General features: G+C 43.3%; 2 protein-coding genes across 2 annotated transcripts; one reads left to right on the forward strand and one right to left on the reverse strand.

Moving 5' to 3' along the window:
* Positions 1-1,445: 1,445 nt before the first annotated feature.
* Positions 1,446-7,937, reverse strand: LOC135234857 (colipase-like). The gene is made up of 3 exons (XM_064299851.1): positions 7,824-7,937; positions 3,669-3,791; positions 1,446-1,661 (listed from the first exon to the last, which is right to left on the reverse strand). Exons 1-3 carry the CDS (start codon positions 7,908-7,910, stop codon positions 1,524-1,526), a joined length of 348 nt encoding a protein of 115 aa, XP_064155921.1. The 5' UTR covers positions 7,911-7,937; the 3' UTR covers positions 1,446-1,523.
* Positions 7,938-10,437: 2,500 nt separating this feature from the next.
* LOC135234862 (LHFPL tetraspan subfamily member 5 protein-like) lies at positions 10,438-22,515 on the forward strand. The gene is made up of 3 exons (XM_064299864.1): positions 10,438-11,405; positions 17,744-17,980; positions 21,099-22,515. Exons 1-3 carry the CDS (start codon positions 10,994-10,996, stop codon positions 21,107-21,109), a joined length of 660 nt encoding a protein of 219 aa, XP_064155934.1. The 5' UTR covers positions 10,438-10,993; the 3' UTR covers positions 21,110-22,515.
* Positions 22,516-22,602: the final 87 nt, after the last annotated feature.

The following is a 22,602-nucleotide window of genomic DNA, read 5'->3' on the forward strand; positions in this document are numbered from 1 at the left end:
AATACATACATGGCAGTTTGTAACCACACATGAAAGCACATACAAACAGCCATGGACACATTCCCTGGGCCCCAGGCATCAAATTAGCATGCGTATGAAGTGTTGACTTTGCGGTGTCTGGTGGCTATCAGGTACAGCCATAAGGTTGCTGCACTATAATTTGTGTGCTGTCAATCCTCGAGCGATGAGGCTAACAAAACCTCTCTCTGTGTTAACAAACCATCGTATTCTCCCTGAAGGAGAGACAAACTTAGTGATACTTGTATGGGTTTATATTCATTTAGTAGATATATTTTTTTAAATCACAATTATAGTTGTCATCGTAAGATTACTACTAATATAACCAACTGAAATGCATGTGATCATTATCCTTATCACAATCGCAATAGTCCTATTACAGTAATTCCCTTTCTCTTTTCACTCACTGTAATTATGCTTTTTGCCCTTCTATTTAATCCTGACATATTAATCACTTCTAAGGCTTCGCTCAAACCACTTTCAGCTGGAACAAATGGCATTCCCAACTCCATGCCACGCGTGTCTGGGTAGAATTCACGAAATGGCCAACTGGGCATTTAATGTGGCAACTCAAGTGAGATTTTTTGTAGTATTACGTAGTATTCATTGAAAAAGTGAATACATACAATCTGAAACTGACCGTGTGATCCATCATCCATCCATTATCTATACTCATTTATCAGGATCGCAGGGGGTTCTGGAGCCAATCCCAGAGTGCATTGGGCGAGAGGCAGGAATACATTCAGTACAGGCTGCCAATCTATCACAGGGCACTGACCATGTGACATTCTACGTATTTCATGTTGACGTTCAAAGAAATGCTGGGTGATTTACACTGTGACATTTTTCAAAAGCAAATTAAACTGAACTGCTGCAATTTGAAAATGCTAGTCTTACAGAATTGCTGAGAACAAAATGAACATTTCATTGTTAAATTAATCACCACATTATTACACTGAAGAATCTTCTCAATTTTGTAAGCAGAAATCAGTGTTCCCATTCCTCATAAATTATTCTATAGTGTATCTGTGTATGATAGACCATGTGTATAATATGCACTGATTTTCATGTACATCTACAATCTCCCTACACTTTTGAGCTCTGGAATTTTCATTTGGCATTTCATGTCATGGGGTCATTTCAGTTGACGTGTGAAGGAGCTGTCCTGTCTTCTATGCTCCTGTGTGTTTCATCCTCACTCAGGAGCAGCACCTGTCCAGCCAGCGCTAACCCCGCTAGCCCCAACAGAAGAAACTTGGTTATTTAGCAACTTATGAATACAAAAGCGTAATGTTGATTCCATTAAGTATATTTATATTCCATCTTTCAGAGATGACTGGTACATGTGAATCATGTGCTCATCCGGGATATTTAAGATCAGCCACAGCACACCTAACAGACCTGCTGAAAGAGACGAGAGAGCAGGATTGATTGAGGCCAGAGGATTTATTGTCTCTGACGTGTTTATTTGAGACTGCGCCTCAAGTTTAGCCCCGGCCACGGGCTCAGATGGTGGCGGCCTTCCCCTTGGGGTCCTCGCAGGTGCCAAAGTTGGTGTTGGTGATGGAGCCCCCGATGGATAAGTCCCCCTCACACTTCAGCCCACTCTCACAGGTGCAGCGGTAGTACGTTCCGTACAGGGTCTGTGGGGTAATGGGATAGGGCAGGACGGCGACCGCGTCCAATCAGACCTTCCCACCATTTACCAGTGAGTTTCCCTTCATACTTGCCTCACCTCATTACCTGAGAGCAGGGCTGCCCAAGCCTGCTCCTGGAGATCTACTGTCCTGTAGGTTTTCACTCCAATCCTAATAAAGCACACTTCTTTCAAGAACTAGAGGTCCCATTGAGCTGCTAATTAGTAGATTCAGGTGTGCCAAATTAGGGTTGAAATGAAAACCTACAGGATGATAGATATCCAGGGACAGGGCAGGGCTGCTCTAGCTGTTGAATAGGGTGTGCTTTGTTAGGGTTGGAGTAAAAACCTACAGGACAGTAGATCTACAGGAACAGGGTTGGGCAGCCCTGCCTTAGCCTATTAGATTATTATACCTGACCAGATTGACACTTGACAGACAAGTCTTTCCATTTTCCAGTTATGCGTTTTGTTTAACAACTAAACACAATGATTAGTTAGCTATTCATACAACTCATAGCTAATGTGGGAATCCGGTTCAGTAATTCATGCCAGCTCAAGCCACTTGCCTCTAATATAACATTTGCGTAAATTTCTAGAACCAATCAGATTGCAGGAAACAAAAGTAACAAACTATACCTTCTTTTCCAGATGATCCAATACTTTCACAGCAATATCTGTACTGGGAAGCAATGTGGCCTACTAGTGAGGAACCTATTCTTCAAAAACTGCATTTGCTCCAAGGTAAAAAACCTTAAATTATTTAGCAAATAGCCAACCATATGTATAAACTGATGTATAAAATGGTTTGTCAGGTTTGTACCAGTAATGTATTTGTCCAGTTAAAAACAAATGGCTTGAATATGTGTTTACAATAACACATGTAAACATAAATAAATACTATTTTACCAAACTATCTTCAGCTTCGCTTGAGTTTTCACGTGCAACTTTATTGTGAGGTGTAATTAGACAAACACTATTAAAGTTAGCCACAGGGTGGTGGCATTGGCATTTATTGGTAGCTTGCATTACAAGGGCTTCTTCTTAGATTGAATTGAAAAAAAAAAAAAGATTTTTGAGGTTAACGCCGGACTCCAGGAAAGACAATGAAGAAACTATAATCACAGTCGACGAGAGAAAAGAATAACATGTTGAGCAAAACAAAATAAAACCTATGATTCCGATTCAATTAATCCTTAGTTGTTAAATATTTGCAAATAATTATGCCTTCTAAGAATCAGTTTAACTCTGACGTGTCTTGCCCCCATTTTGCTCTGTCAGACAGCACCTCCCCTTCACATCCAGTGTGAAAAGCCCCCCCCCCCCCCCCACACCATTAAAGTGGTATTTTAAACAGCCCTAATCTGATCCTGTTACAGAAATGGGAGGTGCTAAGGCCAGGCACTGGGACCTCTCAGCTGTGACAGCGTTTGGTCTGGCCTTGATCTCAGCGGCTGCTAATCTGGCCTGGACGTGGCCTGACAGACATTTGCACAGTCTCTCACAGGTGTCACAGTCCACACCCCCCCCCGTCCCCCCTCCACCCCCCCAGCAACCTTCACCTCCACCCCATTTGCCCTCGTAGCCGTGGCGACCCGCACTGCCATTAACAGGTCACACACACACTGTAATTTCTGTGCAATGAGCCCAAATTAGCCTCTCTACTTGTTAGCATAACACGTTTTCACAGTCTCACACAGGCGTTGCACCTTCTGCCCTAGCAAGCACAGCCTACCGCGCTGGTGTTGTGTACACCGGGCTGTGTGTAGATAACGTTTACACTTGCAAACAGCCACTCTACAACCCTCTAAAATCAGGGTTGTAGACCTTCTACATGATCTCATAAAGAGAAATTTAAAACAGCGTATTGTGTTTTTAAAGAATGGTCAGTTTATAGCACTGGATTTTGACAGAAGCAGTTCAGGTTCAGTGACTTTTCTGAAGAGCACGATGGCAGTGCCCCATCTGGGAGTCAATCCCGCAGCCCGTGCATGCATTACGAGTTGGGGCGTACCTTCTTGGAGCACTCCTGGTTCTCAGCCGCCTGGGGAGCACAGCGGGCCAGGCTCAACCCGGTGGGCCGGTGGCAGCAGGAGCTCTTACACTGCATACTGATCATGCACAGCTCACCGTTATTCTGCAAGAAACACACACAGCTCACCGTTATTCTGCAGGAAACACACACAGCTCACCGTTATTCTGCAAGAAACACACACAGCCCACTGTTATCCTGTGAGATACAGACACAGCTCACTGTTATCCTGTGAGAATCACACACAGCTCACTGTTATTCTGTGAGATACAGACACAGCTCACTGTTATCCTGTGAGAAACACACACAGCTCACTGTTGTCCTGTAAGAAACACACACAGCTCACTGTTATCCTGTGAGAAACACACACAGCTCACCGTTTTTCTGCAAGAAACACACACAGCTCACCGTTTTTCTGCAAGAAACACACACAGATCACCGTTATCCTGCAAGAAACACACACAGCTCACCGTTATTCTGCAAGAAACACACACAGCCCACTGTTATCCTGCAAGAAACACACACAGCCCACTGTTATTCTGTGAGATACAGACACAGCTCACTGTTATCCTGTGAGAATCACACACAGCTCACTGTTATTCTGTGAGATACAGACACAGCTCACTGTTATCCTGTGAGAAACACACACAGCTCACTGTTGTCCTGTAAGAAACACACACAGCTCACTGTTATCCTGTGAGAAACACACACAGCTCACCGTTTTTCTGCAAGAAACACACACAGCTCACCGTTTTTCTGCAAGAAACACACACAGATCACCGTTATCCTGCAAGAAACACACACAGCTCACCGTTATTCTGCAAGAAACACACACAGCCCACTGTTATCCTGCAAGAAGCACACACAGCTCACCGTTATTCTGCAAGAAACACACACAGCCCACTGTTATCCTGTGAGAAACACACACAGCTCACTGTTATCCTGTGAGAAACACACACAGCCCACTGTTATCCTGTGAGAAACACACACAGCTCACTGTTATCCTGTGAGATACAGACGCAGCTCACTGTTATCCTGTGAGATACAGACACAGCTCACTGTTATCCTGTGAGAAACACACACAGCTCACTGTTATCCTGCAAGAAACACACACAGCTCACTGTTATCCTGCAAGAAACACACACAGCTCACTGTTATCCTGCAAGAAACACACACAGCTCACTGTTATCCTGCAAGAAACACACACAGCTCACTGTTATTCTGCAAGAAACACACACAGCTCACTGTTATCCTGTAAGAAACACACACAGCTCACTGTTATCCTGTGAGATACAGACACAGCTCACTGTTATCCTGTGAGATACACACACAGCTCACTGTTATCCTGCAAGAAACACACACAGCTCACCGTTATTCTGCAAGAAACACACACAGCTCACCGTTATCGTGTGAGATACAGACACAGCTCACTGTTATCCTGTGAGATACAGACACAGCTCACTGTTATCCTGTGAGAAACACACACAGCTCACTGTTATCCTGTGAGATACAGACACAGCTCACTGTTATCCTGTGAGAAACAGACGCAGCCCACTGTTATCCTGTGAGAAACACACACAGCTCACTGTTATCCTGTGAGATACAGACACAGCCCACTGTTATCCTGTGAGAAACACACACAGCTCACTGTTATCCTGTGAGAAACACACACAGCCCACTGTTATCCTGTGAAAAACACACACAGCCCACTGTTATCCTGTGAGATACAGACACAGCTCACTGTTTTGCATCTTTGTGTTTTAAATACTGTGTTTTAAATACTGTTTTAAATACGTTGTTTTAAATACCATTTTAAATACTGTGTTTTAAATACTATATTTCAAATTTGATCTCTTAAATTGTCTATTACATTACATTACATTACAGGCATTTGGCAGATGCTCTTATCCAGAGCGACATACAACAAAGTGTATAACCATAACCAGGAACAAGTGTGTTGAAAACCCTAGAGGGAAGTACCGTTCCAAGTGCAGGGAATGACCGCGTAGTTTAACTTGGACCCTGTAGGTTAATCTGATTAACACAAACAAAAACAGCAACAAAGCAGTCTATGCAAATAATATAAGCAACAGTGAAGTAGGCACGAGTGCAATAATTAAGTCAACTAAGATAAACAGCTTACCTAGCTACAATCCTAAGATTACATAGTCAATTAGAGACTACAGGAGGTAGGGAGGGATGGGGAGAGGTGCAGCCTGAAGAGGTGAGTCTTCAGTCGTCGCTTGAATGTGGTCAGGGTCTCAGCTGTTCTGACCTCCACGGGACGGTCATTCCACCATCGTGGGGCCAGAACAGACAGGAGACGTGTTCGGGAAGCGCAAGTGCGAAGAGGGGGAGGTGCCAGGCGTCCTGAGGTAGCAGAACGGAGGGATCTGGCTGGCATGTAGGGTTTAAGACCTTGTGGAGACATGCTGGGGCTGATCCCTTGACTGCCTGGTATTCTAGGACCAATGTTTTGAATTTGAATTAAAAATGACATTTATTTTCCTTTCTTTCTTTCCTTTTTCTTTAATGCATTTCTTTTCTGCATTATTTGTAAAGTGTATTGGGACACACACAGGCAGTCAGACTGTTATGTCCTTGACAGGCTTGTCTTACTCCATCTGCTTACTTTAAGGTTTCAGCTGTGCCTATGCGGGTGTGGCCAATCAGCTGTGGTTGCTGATCAGAAGCACCTGGTGGGAGCTGTATGAAAGAGCCTGTTCTGCAGCTCTCTTGTCCCTCTCACTCTCACCCAGGAGGCCACTGGAAGAACAGTGTCCTACTAACTACCACTTTTTCCCTTTTTTCTTTACTCTTTGCATTATTGATACTTTAATAAACCCATTTGTAATCAATCCCATTTTGTGTTTGACTCCTTTATGTTATGGCCCTTTGAGCCAGGGTCATAACACAGACTGACAGACACACACACACACACACACACACACATACACCGGATATGGGTCAGCAGATTGTGGGTTCTTATTTCAACCCTTTCGGTTAAAAGCAGAGGTGTGTACAGGGCCACAGCTATAAATTCTCAGGCACAAGACAAAATATACTGAGAGGACCCCCCCCACCCGCAATATGTTTTCTAACACATTTTAAATAATTACACCCCTTATACTGGGCCCCCCTTGGGTTCCAACATCTAAGGCTTTGAGCATCCGCAGTCATTGCAATCAATGCACAGTGTTTGTTAGGCTGTGTTTTGCGCTGACAGTGTCATTATACAGACATCAGCGCTCAACATAATTTCACCAATGAAAACAGTGCAGATCTTTATAAATGCTGTCACTCAAATACTTTATCTGAAATGCTGAAGCACATTAGACAAGAGTAAAATCCCTGCATGATTACCAATTTTCACCAATATTCAGAACAAAATTCTTTCTATTCTTTGATATGATTGTACATTCTGACTTCGCTGAAAAATTATCAGGGAACTGTGGGATTTATGTCAAATTTTAATAACATGTGATGTTATGACGCATTTCAGAAACATATTTAAGATCTTCACCACAGTCTGTGGAAGGGCACAGAAAAATTACAGTCAGACAGTACACAGAATTACACACACAGATGCACACTGCACACTGACACACATACACAACACACACACATGCACACGCGCACACACACACAAACACACACACATACACGCACAAGGCACGCATATGCACATACACACACACAGTCCCAGATGTAAACACAAATCCCTACGCTCTACTCTTCTCAAAAATTCAAACAGTACCGAGCTACACCAGAAAAAGATGTTGTTTGTGCAGAATTACCAAATCCCCTTTCCAACCAAAGAGAAAGATCAAGTGCTCCAAATGGGAATTGTAAAAAAATGATTTCAATAAACATATAGATTAAGTGTAATGGAATGTAATAATTGGTTGTTCAATGATTGATTGACCCATTAAAATACTTGAAAACACCTGGGGTTACAGCATGCCGTATATGTGGGTTCCTATCATTGGGTTCAGCAGGTAGAGTGGCTCCCCACAGAAGGAAGGGTAACGGTTAGGGTTAGGGTAAGGGTTAGGGAGGGCACTCACCAGGTTTATGATCAAGCCCTTGTCCTGGGGTGGGGTTAGGGTTAGGGTTAGGGTTAGGGAGGGCACTCACCAGGTTTATAATCAAGCCCTTGTCCTGGGGTGGGGCGGCTTGAGCCACCGCCAGCACACACAGCACGATCACCTGCAGCATCCACATGGCCTTCTCTGTACAGTCCCGGCTGCAGGAGAGCCGGGCTCATATATGGCTGCTGTCCACCTTCCCATCATGCACCAGTGCATTGCAACATCACAGATGCTCACCTCCCATCGGCTGCACCTGGTCAGTTCACAGAGAAGTGAAAACAAGATAGAAACTATGTGACCATGGGCTAGGCTTCAATCTAGTTTTGTTTGCATTTGCTTGCTAGGCAGCCAGATTCTCTTATACAGATAAAATGACTTTTATGTACCTTCATAAAACCAAATGTTAAGGAAGCCACTGATGTTTAGAGCAGGGATTAAAAGTTCCAGTCCTGGACAGCTACAGTGTCTGCAGGTTTTACTCCAGTCCTAGTCCTGGAGGGCCGCAGTGCCTGCAGGTTTGACTCCAGTTCTGGAGGGCCACAGGGTCTGCAGGTTTAATTCCAGTTTTGGAGAGCTGCAGGATCTGTAAGTTTAACTCCAGTTCTATAGGGCTGCAAGGTCTGCAGGTTTCACTCCAGTCCTGGTCCTGGAGGGCCACAGTGTCTGCTGGTTTAACTCCAGTCCTGGGCGGCCGCAGTGTCTGCAGGTTTAACTCCAGTCCTGGGCGGCCGCAGTGTCTGCAGGTTTAACTCCAGTCCTGGAGGGCTGCAGTGTCTGCAGGTTTAACTCCAGTCCTGGAGGGCCGCAGTGTCTGCAGGTTTAACTCCGGTCCTGGAGGGCCACAGGGTCCACAGGGTTAACTCCATTCCTGGAGGGCCGCAGTGTCTACAGGTTTAACTCCAGTCCTGGAGTATCGCAGGGCCTGCAGGGTTAACTCCAGTCCTGGAGTGTGGCAGGGTCTGCAGGTTTAACTCCAGTACTGGAGTGTGGCAAGGTCTGCAGGTTTAACTCCAGTCCTGGAGTGTGGCAGGGTCTGCAGGTTTAACTCCAGTCCTGTAGGGCTGCAGTGTTTGCTGTTTTAACTCCAGTCCTGGAGTGTAGCAGGGTCTAACTCCAGTCCTGGAGTGTGGCAGGGTCTGCAGGTTTAACTCTAGTCCTGTAGGGTTGCAGTGTTTGCTTGTTTAACTCTAGGCCAGGAGGGCCACCCTGTCTGCAGGTTTAACTGCAGTTTTAATTTTGAGATCTCTTCACTGAAGTCATGCTGCTGCATACAACATCAGTATAAGAACTAGCAATCAAACCCATAACATTCTGGAAACATATCCAGCTCTCCTGCGCCTGCTCCACTACGTCATTCACCAATGTGCATGTTGACCTGAGTACTACACAAATACTGCTCAGTAAGTCATGATTTACTACTCACCACAAAAAAGATAAACAATCAATCAATCAATCAATTTTTATTTGTATAATGCTTTTAACAAAGGAGCTTTGTCACAAAGCAGCTTTACAGAGAACCAGCCCACAAAGAGTAAGCCTAGGGCAACAGTGGCAAGGAAAAACTCCCTGACTGATAGCAGGAAGAAACCTTGAGCAGAACCGGGGGAACCCTGATTGACTGACATGTTGGTCACCAGTCGGCACCCTGAGCCGACCAGAGGAACCTTCCAAGGTTTCTTCCCATCTGCCACAGTGAGTTTTTCCTTGCCACTGTTGCCTTAGGCTTGCTCCTGTGGGGGTTTAGGCCAGGGTTGTCTGTAAAGCGTATTGTGACAACAGCTGTAAAATACGCTATACAAATAAAATTTGATTGATTGATTGAACCCATCTGCCGCGGGCAGGCACCGGTTTGTTATGGAAATGGCTTACAAACAAGCCCAACATGCATCCATATACATAGACTTTGGTTATCTGATACCGTCATACCAGGTAACATAAATCTATTTGCAGTTGGATCATGTGGCTAGTAGAGAGCAAAGAAATAACTGATTCAGGGAGCAGTGTGCAGTGTGTGAAACAGGCATGTATTATCCTGCAGTAAACACAGGCGTATGACACCAGAACAGTCTATTGAAAAGTTAATTTCTCTGTCTGTTCATAGAGATCCCATTCTGTTGCAAGTACCCCGAGGGAGTGTAAGAACAAAAAATATTACCTTGGACCAATCTATAAATTAATAATTGAACTTCTCCTTGAGTAAGATGTGGTTTGATGTTACCTTATAGCACAGATAGAATGACCATTATTAATGCATGTATTAATGCACCTTGCTGGCACACATACATTCCTTTCACACTGAAGGGATTGTGTCGGGACTGTTGTAACAGATACTGTTGATCAGCTTCTTGCCTTTTCTGAATCATGTTCTGGCTGTGGTTGTGCCACAATAGTGGACTGATAAGAACTGGAACCATGAATAGACATTAGCCAGTTAGGTGGTAGTAGCCCTGGTGACGTCGATGGTGTAGTTTTTATTGCCCCTAGATGCCTGGTTGATTTCATTTGACCCAAAACTGGGGAAAAAACTTTTCAATGTCCATATCTACTTGTTCTGTGCAGAATAACGAAAAAAACTCTGTTACTGTTCATGACCGTTTGCGCTGTAAACTGCACGCTGCCCTCTAAATCGCGCGAAGATCATTTACTTCTCCTGCTCGCGGACCTTCCCGAAAGAGCACTTGTCAAAGACACGTCATCAATCCCGGGACGGCGCTGTCCGTGGTTCTGAGTTACTGACTGACATATTGGTGGTTGATTTCGTCAGGGAATTTGGCGCGAGCTGAATGGAGTAGCGTGAGCAACCAACAGATGGACAGCAAGTATTTAGAGCGGATTAGCGCACGCTGCTACTCATCCTTCTAACGTCATGTGTAAGTAATGGACATTTATGCTTTTTAGATATATTACAACATAAGCAGTGGCTAAATTTGAAGACAGCGATGGATGATGTTCAATAGACAAGAAAGGCGGACTGTAGCGCATGAAACAACACTGTGACAAAGAGTGAAAGGGAGTTCCATTTTCTCCAAGGCAGCTCTCGCTCAGCAGTTCGCTCTGACAGACTGAATGTGAAACTTATTGACCTCACCAGGAAGAAAGCATTTCATTTCTATTCCTGTTTGTATTTGTTCATGTTGATAATCTTATGATCCTCAGCGCGTCTGCCTGATCTCACCTAGTCGTCTGGCTTTTAGTCTCCAATAACCACTTGCCAAGATGGAGAAAATGCTACCTGCCCAGGAGGCTGCCAAAATTTACCACACCAACTATGTGAGAAACGCTAGAGCGATCGGTGTGCTCTGGGCAATATTCACTATCTGCTTTGCGATCATCACCGTGGTGGTGTTTATTCAGCCTTACTGGATCGGGGACAGCGTCAACACCCCCCAAGCCGGCTACTTTGGCCTCTTCTACTACTGTATCGGCAACGCGCTGACCTCCGAGCTGATATGTAAGGGCAGTGTTCTGGACTTCGCCTCCATCCCGTCGGGAGCCTTCAGGACTGCCATGTTCTTCGTCGGGACGTCGATGCTGCTCATTGTGGGATGCATCGTCTGCTTCAGCCTCTTCATGTTCTGTAACGCCGGGAGCGTCTACAAGATATGCGCGTGGATGCAACTTGCCTCGGGTAAGCCACGACGATTTAACCACTGGTCACGAGGATCAGGCTCAGTATATTTTTGTCACGACACTTTCTATGTCTTGGAGTCGTGGGCCGTAGCGAATGGTAATAACTGTAGATCAATAAATCTCTCTCTCTCTCTCTCTCTCTCTCTCTCTCTCTCTCTCTCTCTCTCTCTCTCTCTCTCTCTCTCTCACACACACACACACATACGCGAATACTCCAGAATTGTGCGCGCATACAGCATGCACTGAGATATTCGTGGGTTTAATACGGCGTGATAAATACAGTGGACAGTTGGCAAAAATCAATGTATTCTTTTCTCAGTTGAAATGAACACATTGACGCGAACCAAGTTCAAACAACTAAACCAATAGAGGGTTTGTCCAACTATTGCCGACCGACTTTTTTCAACTGGGGGCTGTGTAATCAACCAATACATTCATTCTATTGTCCTCAATCAATTTTTCATATAAACAAAAAACCTCAGTTCATATGAACGGGAAGTCCTAGAATTAGAATACACTAGAAGAATAGAAATAGTAACAACCACAAAAAGCCCAACTGTACAAAATAAATATAAACAAAAATACAAAATACAGAGATGCCTAGATACATACAGCGCTGGCATGGAATTTACATTGTACACTTCAGGTGATAGGCATAGTCAAAGAAAGAAAAGGTTGCCAAACACTGAAGAGTAGACCCTCATATGTTATATACATGGTATCACCTTTGGTAGGTGGAGAACGATTTCTATAGAGGCAAATACAGACAAACCAGTAAAACCAAAGTATTTTCTGAACTGGGACCCAATCTTTAAACATGCAACACAACATGATTTTGACAAGACTGTGGGATATGTAAGCGGAGAGAGGAACACAGACGGGCGCATAAAGATACGACCACAAAACCCGGACTCGGTACATAGCCTGTCAGGGGCGACAGGAGACAAAATATCTCTACGCCAATATGCTGTGTTAAGTCTGATCATTTTAATGTGTGACACAGATACAAAAACCGATCTATTCGCCGTAAGGGTATTTATTTTTTCCTACTTGGTGAAGCTCTAAAGTGACAATTTACGTAATAAATTACTGGTCCAACAGGAAGTAAAAAGCCGCCGAAAGAAAACAAGGGTTCTGTAAACGCGTGCGCTGACAGCAGTCAAACAAATTGGGAGTGAGTAGGGGAATAACGAGGACTGTCTCACTAGTGCACAATTCCCGCTCATTATATCACTTCCATGAAAGTATTCCTACGGGCTAGTAAAAGCTCAGATCTGAAGACACAACGCTTCACAGACGCACGCGCTTATTAATTTAGGGTGTATATTCAATGTATAGTAAGATTTTTGATGGGGGGTAGCCTACATGCAGAGCCGAATTAGCATAAAAATCCCATGAAACATATCGTCCCCTCTTTCCCACATATGTCACTCATTCCATAAAGTTTAACTATGGTCGTATTTTAATTAGGCAGGCACATTCACTAAGCTGTCAAACCTTCCCAGGCAGGTTTTCTTCTACCGCAGAACAAAGACGTTCAATGATCTGGGAGTGATTAGGTGTTAATTCAATGTGAGATAATTGAGAAGTAGATCAACAACTACAGGAGTAAGAGTCAGGACTAAACGTGGCGAGGCAGAATTTGCCCACTATGCAACCAAAAACTGGAACAAACTACCAGATGATCTTAGATCGGCCTCGTCTATAGCAGTTTTTAAGATTAGGCTCAAGATCTTTCTGTTCTGTTTGGCTTTTTAAAGCACTGCACTGCACTTTTATTTGCTCTTTCTATATTTTTTTTAATTCTTTTCTTTTTCTAATTTATATATCTTTTTTAATAGATTTAAAACTGTTTTATCTTTTCTTTCATCTTTTTAAACTGATTTTAAACAGTTTTTAGTTCTTAAGTTGCACTTTTCTTAAATTGCACTTTTGCTGTTCTTTTTTTCATATATATGTCTTTGCTCTTAATCTTTTCTGGAACTCACAGAGGGAGCCCCCTCCCTGTGTACCTAGCACTCCTGATTAGAGTGTTCCACCACACAACTAGGGTTGTAAGTTGGGAGAGATAGAATTCTCCGACATACAACAAGTTTCCATAAGCAGCCTGAGAAGATCTCCTAGCTATTTGAATGTTTATTTACTTTTTACTACTTTTAAAATTTATTTTATGTATTTTAAATGTACTGTCAAATCAATCTTTCTTTTTTCCCACTATTCTGTAAAGCACTTTGAATTGCATTCAGTTTTATGAATATGTGCTATACAAATAAACTTGACTTGACTACAGTTGAGGCCAAAAGTTTACATACACCTAGTCTAAAGATATTCATACTCAGTTTTTCACAACTCCACACATTTCATGTTACCATACATTTCTTTTGGCAAGTCAATTAGGGCATCTACTTTGTTCATATCAGAGGTAATTTTAAAACAATCGATTAGAGACAGATTTGTTTCATCTTTAATTCACTATATTGGAATTCCAGTGGGTCAATAGTTTACATTCACCAAGTTGACTGTCTCTTTAAACAGTCTGGAAGATTCCAGAAACTGATATAATGACTTTTTAGAAGCTTCTGATTTGCCAATTGTCATAATTAGGAGTTAATTGGCAGCTGTGACTGTATCTAAGGGCCTACCTTTAGAGCCACTGCCTTTTTGCCCTTGATACCATGGGAAAATCCAAGCAACTCAGCCAAGACCTCAGATAACAAATTCTGGACCTCCACAAGTCTGGTTCCTCCTTAGGAGCAATTTCCAAACAACAGAAGATCTGTACAAACAATTGTATGCAAATATAAAAATCTTGGGACCACACAGACACTGCATCATTCAGGAAAGAGGCACAAATTAACTCCCAGGGCTGAACAAACTTTGGTCCGAAAGGTTCAAATGAACCCCAAGACAACAACAAAGGAACTGGTGAAGGAGTTGGAGGCATCAGGTACCAAAGTATCTACATCCACCATTAAGAGAATCTTACATCGCCATGGCTTGAAAGGCTGTCGCGCAAGGAAAAAGCCCCTTATCCAAGATCAGCATAAAAAGCCAGAATGAAGTTTGCAGGTGATCACCAGGATGAAGACCTAGCCTTTTGGAGGCTACCTGGGTGAGTCTGTGCCAATGCCCAATTACCTATGTGGCTTCTCCATGCACAGGTTCACCCAAACATACAGAACTAACAAGATCTACAGGGTACACCACCATATGGAATGGGAGCATTTCAGTTCAGAGCATCTCAAGAAAAAAAAGCAAATGGCCAATCTGCAGACTTACATCCCCAGTGGGCTTAATTGCTCCTAATTCCTGCATGCACAATGACAAAGCCTCATCAGTACTGATAAAATCACAGCAATGACAGCAGCCCAGGTCACATTAACAGGCAGCTAATGAGAGCTGGCTGGAGACATAGGGCCAAAGGGGAGAGACCATTCCAGAAACTCAGGGCCAGTTTGGATTCAGCCAAATGCACAGCTGGCACTGAGCATGAGGAGCAGGGGTGCGAGGGATTCAGGGGTTGCTATGGAAACAAGGGTTCCCTCCTCTGGTGGTTGGGTGGGGTGTGAGCTTGATTTCTTTCTTTTTCCAACTAAAAAAAATCTCTAAATACACTTTCCAATAAGTAACGAGGCACATTTTGTTGCTTTTTGGCTCGTTTACAGAGAATATAATTGCAAAATGCAGCAGAATTAGCATTAGGACTCCTTTTACCTGAACCAATGTTGTTATGTGCTGAGGAAAAGCATGAGCCATTTCCCACAGGATAAATTCATTAGAATGCAAGCTCTCCTCAATGCAATCTGGTATTGGCTGTATGGTTTTGGCCCCAGATATGGGGAAACCACACCCATTTAGGGTCTTCACATATACAGAACAGTAACATCTGCATTTACACAAAAGCATGTTCTCAATTCAAAGAGAAGGCCATGGTACATCAATCAGCTCCACACTAATGTTTGTCTGGAAGACCACAGTACTACAGACATCGCCACATCGACACTTACCAACTTAATAACAGAATTATTGACTAAACAAGGTCAGTTACTAACATCAGGGACATCGAGGAAGTAACTTATGACATGTTCCTGGTTTCAGGCACATTGAATTACTTTCAAATTTAGACAATTCTGCACTCAGAGTTTACCAAACATTTTCATCTCAGGATTTTCTAAAATGGCTGCCCTGTGGCTAACGACCCCATATATCCATTATACAACATCCACCATAGGCTGGCTGTTACACAAAACCACACAGCAACGTGTTGAAATGTCATCACCACACACATATCCATATAAGCCATATATTGTACCTATTTAGTAGATAATATACACTGTAATTTCAATGACTACAAGATAAATATGTCCAAGTAATCAAATTATGATTCACTTCCCCAAGTCCCACAAAGAGGAAAATGTTTTTCTCCATTTTCCAGGAGACCCCCTGAGATTCTCTCAAACCCCTCCCCCATGGGTTTGGGATCTCCACCTCTATGCTGGCGACCTTTGCTACCACACTACAGCCTTAAGAGTAATCACTCATGCTAATAGACCTGGCTCCCCAGCACAGGACTCCAGCATATCCATGTCACGGCAGGTGGTGACTTCCCTGTTGTGAGCACGCTGTTGTCACCAAAGCTGTTTCTGTTACACCTGGGGATGATGTGTCCGCCCAGCATCTGACACCTTCAAGCGGATCTAGTTGCCACTTGAAATCTGATGACTGTGTCATCGGCCATGCATTTTTAACTGGGCCTTGCAACTAACTTGAGGCTCTCTAGAAATTCAGTAACCCTGTTACGCCAAAATAGAGGGCTAGTGTTAGAGCTGAACACACTGAGAACAAAATGTGGACGGCCCTTTGAGAAATCCATGTCAGTGCTATATGCACCATAAGTCATTTTGGTAGACTAGCACACCATTTCATCTGCTACTGTATGTATATAAAGACTTGTCTCCCATAGTAACCTCTGCATCACATACAGAGATAGAATTACCAAAGGCCCAGAACAATGCCAATTTCCACTGATGGGGACACTGTGCTGTAGCAGGTTCCGTCCTCTGGTGAGACAGTGCAGCCAACACTGAGCGGAATGTATTTAATGTGACTAAAATGTTCCAAATTCACTATATTATAATAGTCTGTTCTACAAAGCAACAAGATACAACAGGTAAGTATATAAATCCTTTCATTGAAGCTTATGGTGGAGAAATGAACACCCATTACTCTGGCAACAGCTCTACAGGACATTCCTGCAGTCAGCATGCCAATTGCATGATCTCTTAACTCTTGAGGCATCAGTGGCATGGTGATGGACAACAAAAAACTCAACATTTTAGGGTGGCCTTTTATTGACCCCATCATAAGGAACACCTGTGTAATGATCATGGCTTTTAATCAGCATCTTGAAATGCCACACCTGTGCAGGAGATGGATTATCTTGACAAAGGAGAAATGCTAGCTAACAGTGATATAAACAAATTTGTGGGAAAAATAAAACGTGTTGAAAAAAAGTGTTGCATTTATATTTTTGTTCAGTATATTTAGTGCCTTTCATCTTCACAAAGCACTTTGCAGTGGTGGAAAACTTAACTCAACCACCACCAATGTGTAGCACCCAGCTAGGTGCAACTGGTGTGATAACTGCCATATGATCTTTAATGATTTCTGTGAAGTGATACCTCTGCACTGGGCCGGCCTGAACTGTAACCTAACACCTCTTAGCACAGGGCTACTCCAACCCTAATTTGGCACACCTGATTCTACTAATTAGCAACTCAAGGAGATCTCTTGATGATGAATGAGGTGTGGTTTGTTAGGGTTGGAGTAGAGCTCCAGAAAGCGGGTTGAGAAGCCTTGTACTAAGAGGTGTTAGGTTTGGGTTGAGGCCGGGTTGAGGTCAGGAACCAATGTTTACTGAAACCAGGGATCTCAAAGTGGTACCAGTCCCAGAGGGTTGCAATGTCTTCCGAGTTTCCTTTCAATCAGAAGCCAATTTTAACTTTTGAAGCCAAGTGTGTGGAATCCTTAGACAATCAAAGACAAATGAAGCACTTAAGTGTTGAAAGATACTGAAAACCAGCACAAACTTGGACCCTCCAGGTCTGGAGTTTGAGATACCAGCCCTAAACTGGCTGTTTATGGTCTCATAAACTCAAACAAGATCACTAGGCCCTTCTCAAGACTGTCAATTGGCATCATTTAGCTCCTGAACACTTTTACTGGAAGTGATTCTCTGCCCTTTCTAAAAAATACATTTTTTGACATGACATACAACCAAATACTGTGGCATTGTGGAATATGTGAAAGGTGTAACAACTCCCCAACCTTCCCTAGCTGTTACCATGGTGATGGGCTGCATGATCTACCCGGACGGCTGGGACTCTGCGGAGGTGAAGCGGATGTGCGGGGAGCGCACGGACAAGTACACGCTGGGGAACTGCACGGTGCGCTGGGCCTACATCCTGGCCATCATCAGCATCCTGGACGCCCTGGTGCTGTCCTTCCTGGCCTTCGTGCTGGGGAACCGCCAGGACAAGCTCCTGCCCGAGGACTTTGAGCTGGAAGGTGCTGGTGAGTCTGTAGGCAGAGGGGGACAGAGGGGGTGTTTGCTTTGCACAACTGCATTGTGTAAATCACAGCTACGGGTGGAATGTCATTCAAGATCAATCTATCATAGCAATAAGGTGGGCAAAGACTGCTGTATCCGTTTCTGGTTTTCATTGCAACTTCTGGCCTTAATTACTTAATTACCTACATTTATGCCATTCTACAATTTTTGATGAGCACTTGAATGACAGTCGAAGACAGCTCTTGTGTCTCTATATGCATTTAACCGTGTTCTAATCTACAAGTGAACCAGTCCAATTGGCTCATTTGGCCAGCGTAATTGGTGTAATTGATATAAACAAAAACCAGCATACACACTTGCCCTCCAGGACTCCTTGGCTATATGATTTATGTTGTAAGGGTCATGAAATGGTCCTTGTCTTTGGAATGTGGGAGGAAACCCATGCAGACACAGGGAGAACATGCAAACTCCACACAGAAAGGCCCCAAGCCGAGATTCGAACCCACAACCTTCTTGCTGTGAGGCGACAGTTTTATCTACTGCACCACCCTAGTTATGACATGAGATACAAAATTTAAACAAACAAACAAACAAACAAAAGAATGAACTAACTTCCATCGCACTCCATCTCCCGTCTCTCTTTGGCCTTAAGCAATAAGCCCTTCATTAGAACTACAGCGAGAACGTTTCTGTGTTATCGCTTCTAACGAGACAGCGCCCCCACTTCAAACGACCGATGCCATTAAAACACGCTTCAACCAACAACAAAAACAAAAAGAAAGCAGATAAAAGAATAATAAGATAAATAAATTAATAACTTGGCAGCGGCCGGTGATTGAATGAAACCACTATGGACTGGGATGTCACTGGGATACAAAGGGTTTCGCACAGACAAATAACCACAAATAAATCTTAATCTCTAACATGAAAATATTTAAAACAAATGCTACTTCATGGTTTTTCAAAACAGCACAGCTGACCCTTGAGATGAGACGCACGTGTGCTCACACAATCAATCAACCAGATAAATTTCAGCAAAAATAATGACCGTTCAAATTTGCACATACCGATGCTTGTTCGGATCTGGCATAATTATCTAAGGCTGTGGATGTATTCGCATTGTACCTCACTGTTGCTTTGCCGTGGACGCTTCATGCACATCTGTTGAAGTAAATCACATAATTAGTGCTCATACAGAGTAGATGCTAATTTTTTTTTTTTTAACCCATTCTGTTCCAGAGTAAATTAGCTAGTTATGCTTATTTCACCAGCTTCAGACATTAAAACTAATGGCCTTCATAAGAAAACATCAGGGTTCTGAGAGAACAGCCGGGCGTGGTCACCGCGGGCGCCATGTCCCTTCTAAAGAACAAAGAATAAAATAAAATAAAACCAGATTTTTTACACAGTCTTTTTCATTAACTAGTTATTTAAAGCTTAACGTACGAGGCATCAGAAATTTGCCCTGAAATAAAATTTATAACTGTATATAAGAGTGGTTTCCCTAGAATCAAGAAAACACAGTTAATAAGTAAAAACTATAGCAACTGTGCAGAACACCGTCAGGTGGCTACAACATTTCATAATGCTAGTCTGGACTCCTCTCCTTATGCAAGCATTGCAGCAATGTAACTTGTGTTTAAGCAAGCGATGGCTTGCTGTCCTTTTTCTACTTATTTACAGATCGACGTACACAGCTTACTTTCTTTTATATACAACCCATTTGTGCACCTGAACAGTACAATATCCAGCCGTATAAAGGGATGTGCCCTGCCTAAGAATCAAGACAACGATGTCAGGGTTGAAGGCTCAGGTCCCTGAGCACTATGCTACACCTCCGCTGCCCCATGTATGAACAGCCAGTCCGGTGTACGAAGTCATTTCATATGCTAGTCAGGACTCCTCTCCCTTAGTGCTATGGGCCAGATGCAGCCAATATAAGCTTCTTGTGCATCTCCAAACAATGCGGCTTGTTATAAATTGATGTAAATTTCTGAAATGTGTCCTTGGGCGTAGGTGCGAAAACAGCTCAGTGTTATGGCTTGAGTTACATTGCCGTTATCATAATAGTGTATTGTTCCTGCTTATCTGAGTTTTTTTGTGAACCGTGAGGCAAGAGAAGGGCAGTGTGTCTGATTGTGCCCATTACAGAACAGGAGCTCGATCTCTTATGGCTTCCCTGGCTGGTATGGAGTTAGGACATGGGCGTGCGGTATAAGAACAAATATGGTCATTTGAGGATGAAATGGGACAGTCTCTGAGGACATACGTTTACAACCCCAGTAAACAACCAATCATGTAGAGCCCAGAGCCCAAAGACACAAAAATGCAAACAGAACTGTCTCCTTCTGTTCATTACCAAACACCCTTCCACACACCTCCAGTTTCTCTCTAGGCCTCATCACTGGTTTTCTAATGCCTGATTTGCATCTTACACAGAAGAATGTTTAACACTGAACAATTTACAATAGTAGCCTCTGAATATGCTCAGTGTTAATTAAACTCTGATCAGAGTTTATGGTAGGGATCAAATGAACCCGGAGAACATTTGACCCCCAACTACAAAGTCTGTTGAGTTAAATTAACACTGAACATTATACTCTGCACAGCCTGATTTTGAGACTGCTGCTATAACGTTTTAAAAAAGAATAACACCAGACACCATCTGAGTCATTCTGTTTTTCCATTTTGCTTTTGCATCATCAGGAAAATAAGTGGGATTAATCCCATGATGAAAACCTGGACCGCCCCTTTATGTAAATTCTGGGGGTTGTGAACTAATGCTTCACAGGACGAGTGGATTGTCAGGTTTATAAAGCTGCACAGCTCAGTAAAACTCCTGTTTTGACACGAGACACAGCCATGCTCCTGTGGCCAAAGAATGCAAACCCAGTATTTTGACACCTGTCAAATTCCTTAAGACAACTCAAAATCTGAAACCAAAATTCTCAAAAGCTATTTTATATATGTACATATTGGTTGGTAGAGGTTTTGTTAAATTTTCAAAGGCCACCGACACTAGCATATTCAAATTTTAGCAGCATGAATAAAGTTTAAAGTATATTTTGACCCAGGTTTGCCGTGGAGCTGACCCTACTCTGTTCTCTCTCTCCTTAACAGAAAACCCTTGAGCCCCTCTTGGTCTAGAGGCAGCGTGGAACCTGGAGGCCTGTCGTCATAGCAATGACCCTGCAGAATTCCGGCCGCCTTGTACTGCACCAGTGTCAGCCGGGCGGGGTCGTGAACAGGCAGCCCAGACCCCTGTCCTCCTGAGGGGCTGAGTGAAGCATTTAAACTTTACCCTCCATACGCCAGACTGCTTCATCCGTTTCACAGAAAGGCAGCCGATTCCCTAAGCCCGTTTCCTTAAGCGAACTGCGATTCAGGTCCAACTCTGTGCCTTTCAACCTCTGGACAGCGTTTTTTTTAAAATGCTGTGGTCCACAGAACTCCCCCTCCCCCCGTGTGCTGTATTCATTCCATTTCTAAAGGGGACACTGCATTTGTACATGTCACCTGTTTTTATTTATGGTAACAGTGTGTGGTAGACTTTACTTTTTCCATTGCGTCATCGTGCATTTACCCCAGTGAAACAAACTGCGTAACCCATCAGAGAACAGCTTTCAGTATAAAGTACAGTACGGTCGAGGCTTTGCAAGAACAATTTTACCCAGTTTACATGTTGCATTTTGATCCGTCCACCATTTGAAGGTTGCAGTTGCTCAGAAACCCGACTCACTGCATCCCGCAACTGAAACGCATCTCTTCAGCTCAGCTGCGTGTTGCTACTCCATTGAGGGGGTGCAGCTGCCCCAGTAAAGCTAAAGGTCTTATTTCTGTAAATTGTTCTGGGACAAGACAGGGATATCTAAAAGGTTAGTATGTTACACTCCCGGTCACCCAAATTTTGCTTTCAGTGCACAAACCTATTTACCATCAAACTGATTTTCGGGTATGGTTTCCCTGTAACCAACCAAACTGTAAATTCAGGAGTCCAACAAGCTTTAGTCAATGAGAGATGTGATTACATTTGGTACACAATGAGCCCCTATATCCCACTCATCTTATACAACATATGAACACGCAAGAGAATTATAAATGGACAGAACAGCTCTTCAGTGAACTAATTTGTTGTTTTCTATGCCTGCTTTATGCCAGTTCATACCAGGACCATAGACCGGGACATAATGTAAGAGGTCAAAGGGTGATTCATCCGTTTGAAGTACAGTCCATGTTCCTCAAGTACACTTACTTTCTGAGCCCCAGTCATCTCTTGAAGGGCTAGATCATTGTGATGTGAAGCTGCAGAATGTGAGCACTGCCCCCTTGTGTCTGCTTGTGTTATTGTCCTGAAGTCTACTGAAGACTGTAAATAATAGAAAGTGTGCTTAAAGGTCATTATGATATAAGGACATGGTCATTGTTTATGTGAAGATGGAAAAGCCATCAGTGTGTTATTACCGATTGTAATTATTGTCGATTGTTCTGTAAATTGCAATGCCTGCACAATCTGTCACCAAAAACTGTCCAGTGACTAATAATGTTTTGTGTATAATGGAAAACAATAAAATAGAGAGACCCCCCAGCCGTCATGACCTCATCTTTGGGGTGAGAACCAAAGAGC

This window comes from Anguilla rostrata, chromosome 11 (genome assembly GCF_018555375.3).
Source record: "Anguilla rostrata isolate EN2019 chromosome 11, ASM1855537v3, whole genome shotgun sequence".
NCBI lineage: Eukaryota > Metazoa > Chordata > Actinopteri > Anguilliformes > Anguillidae > Anguilla > Anguilla rostrata.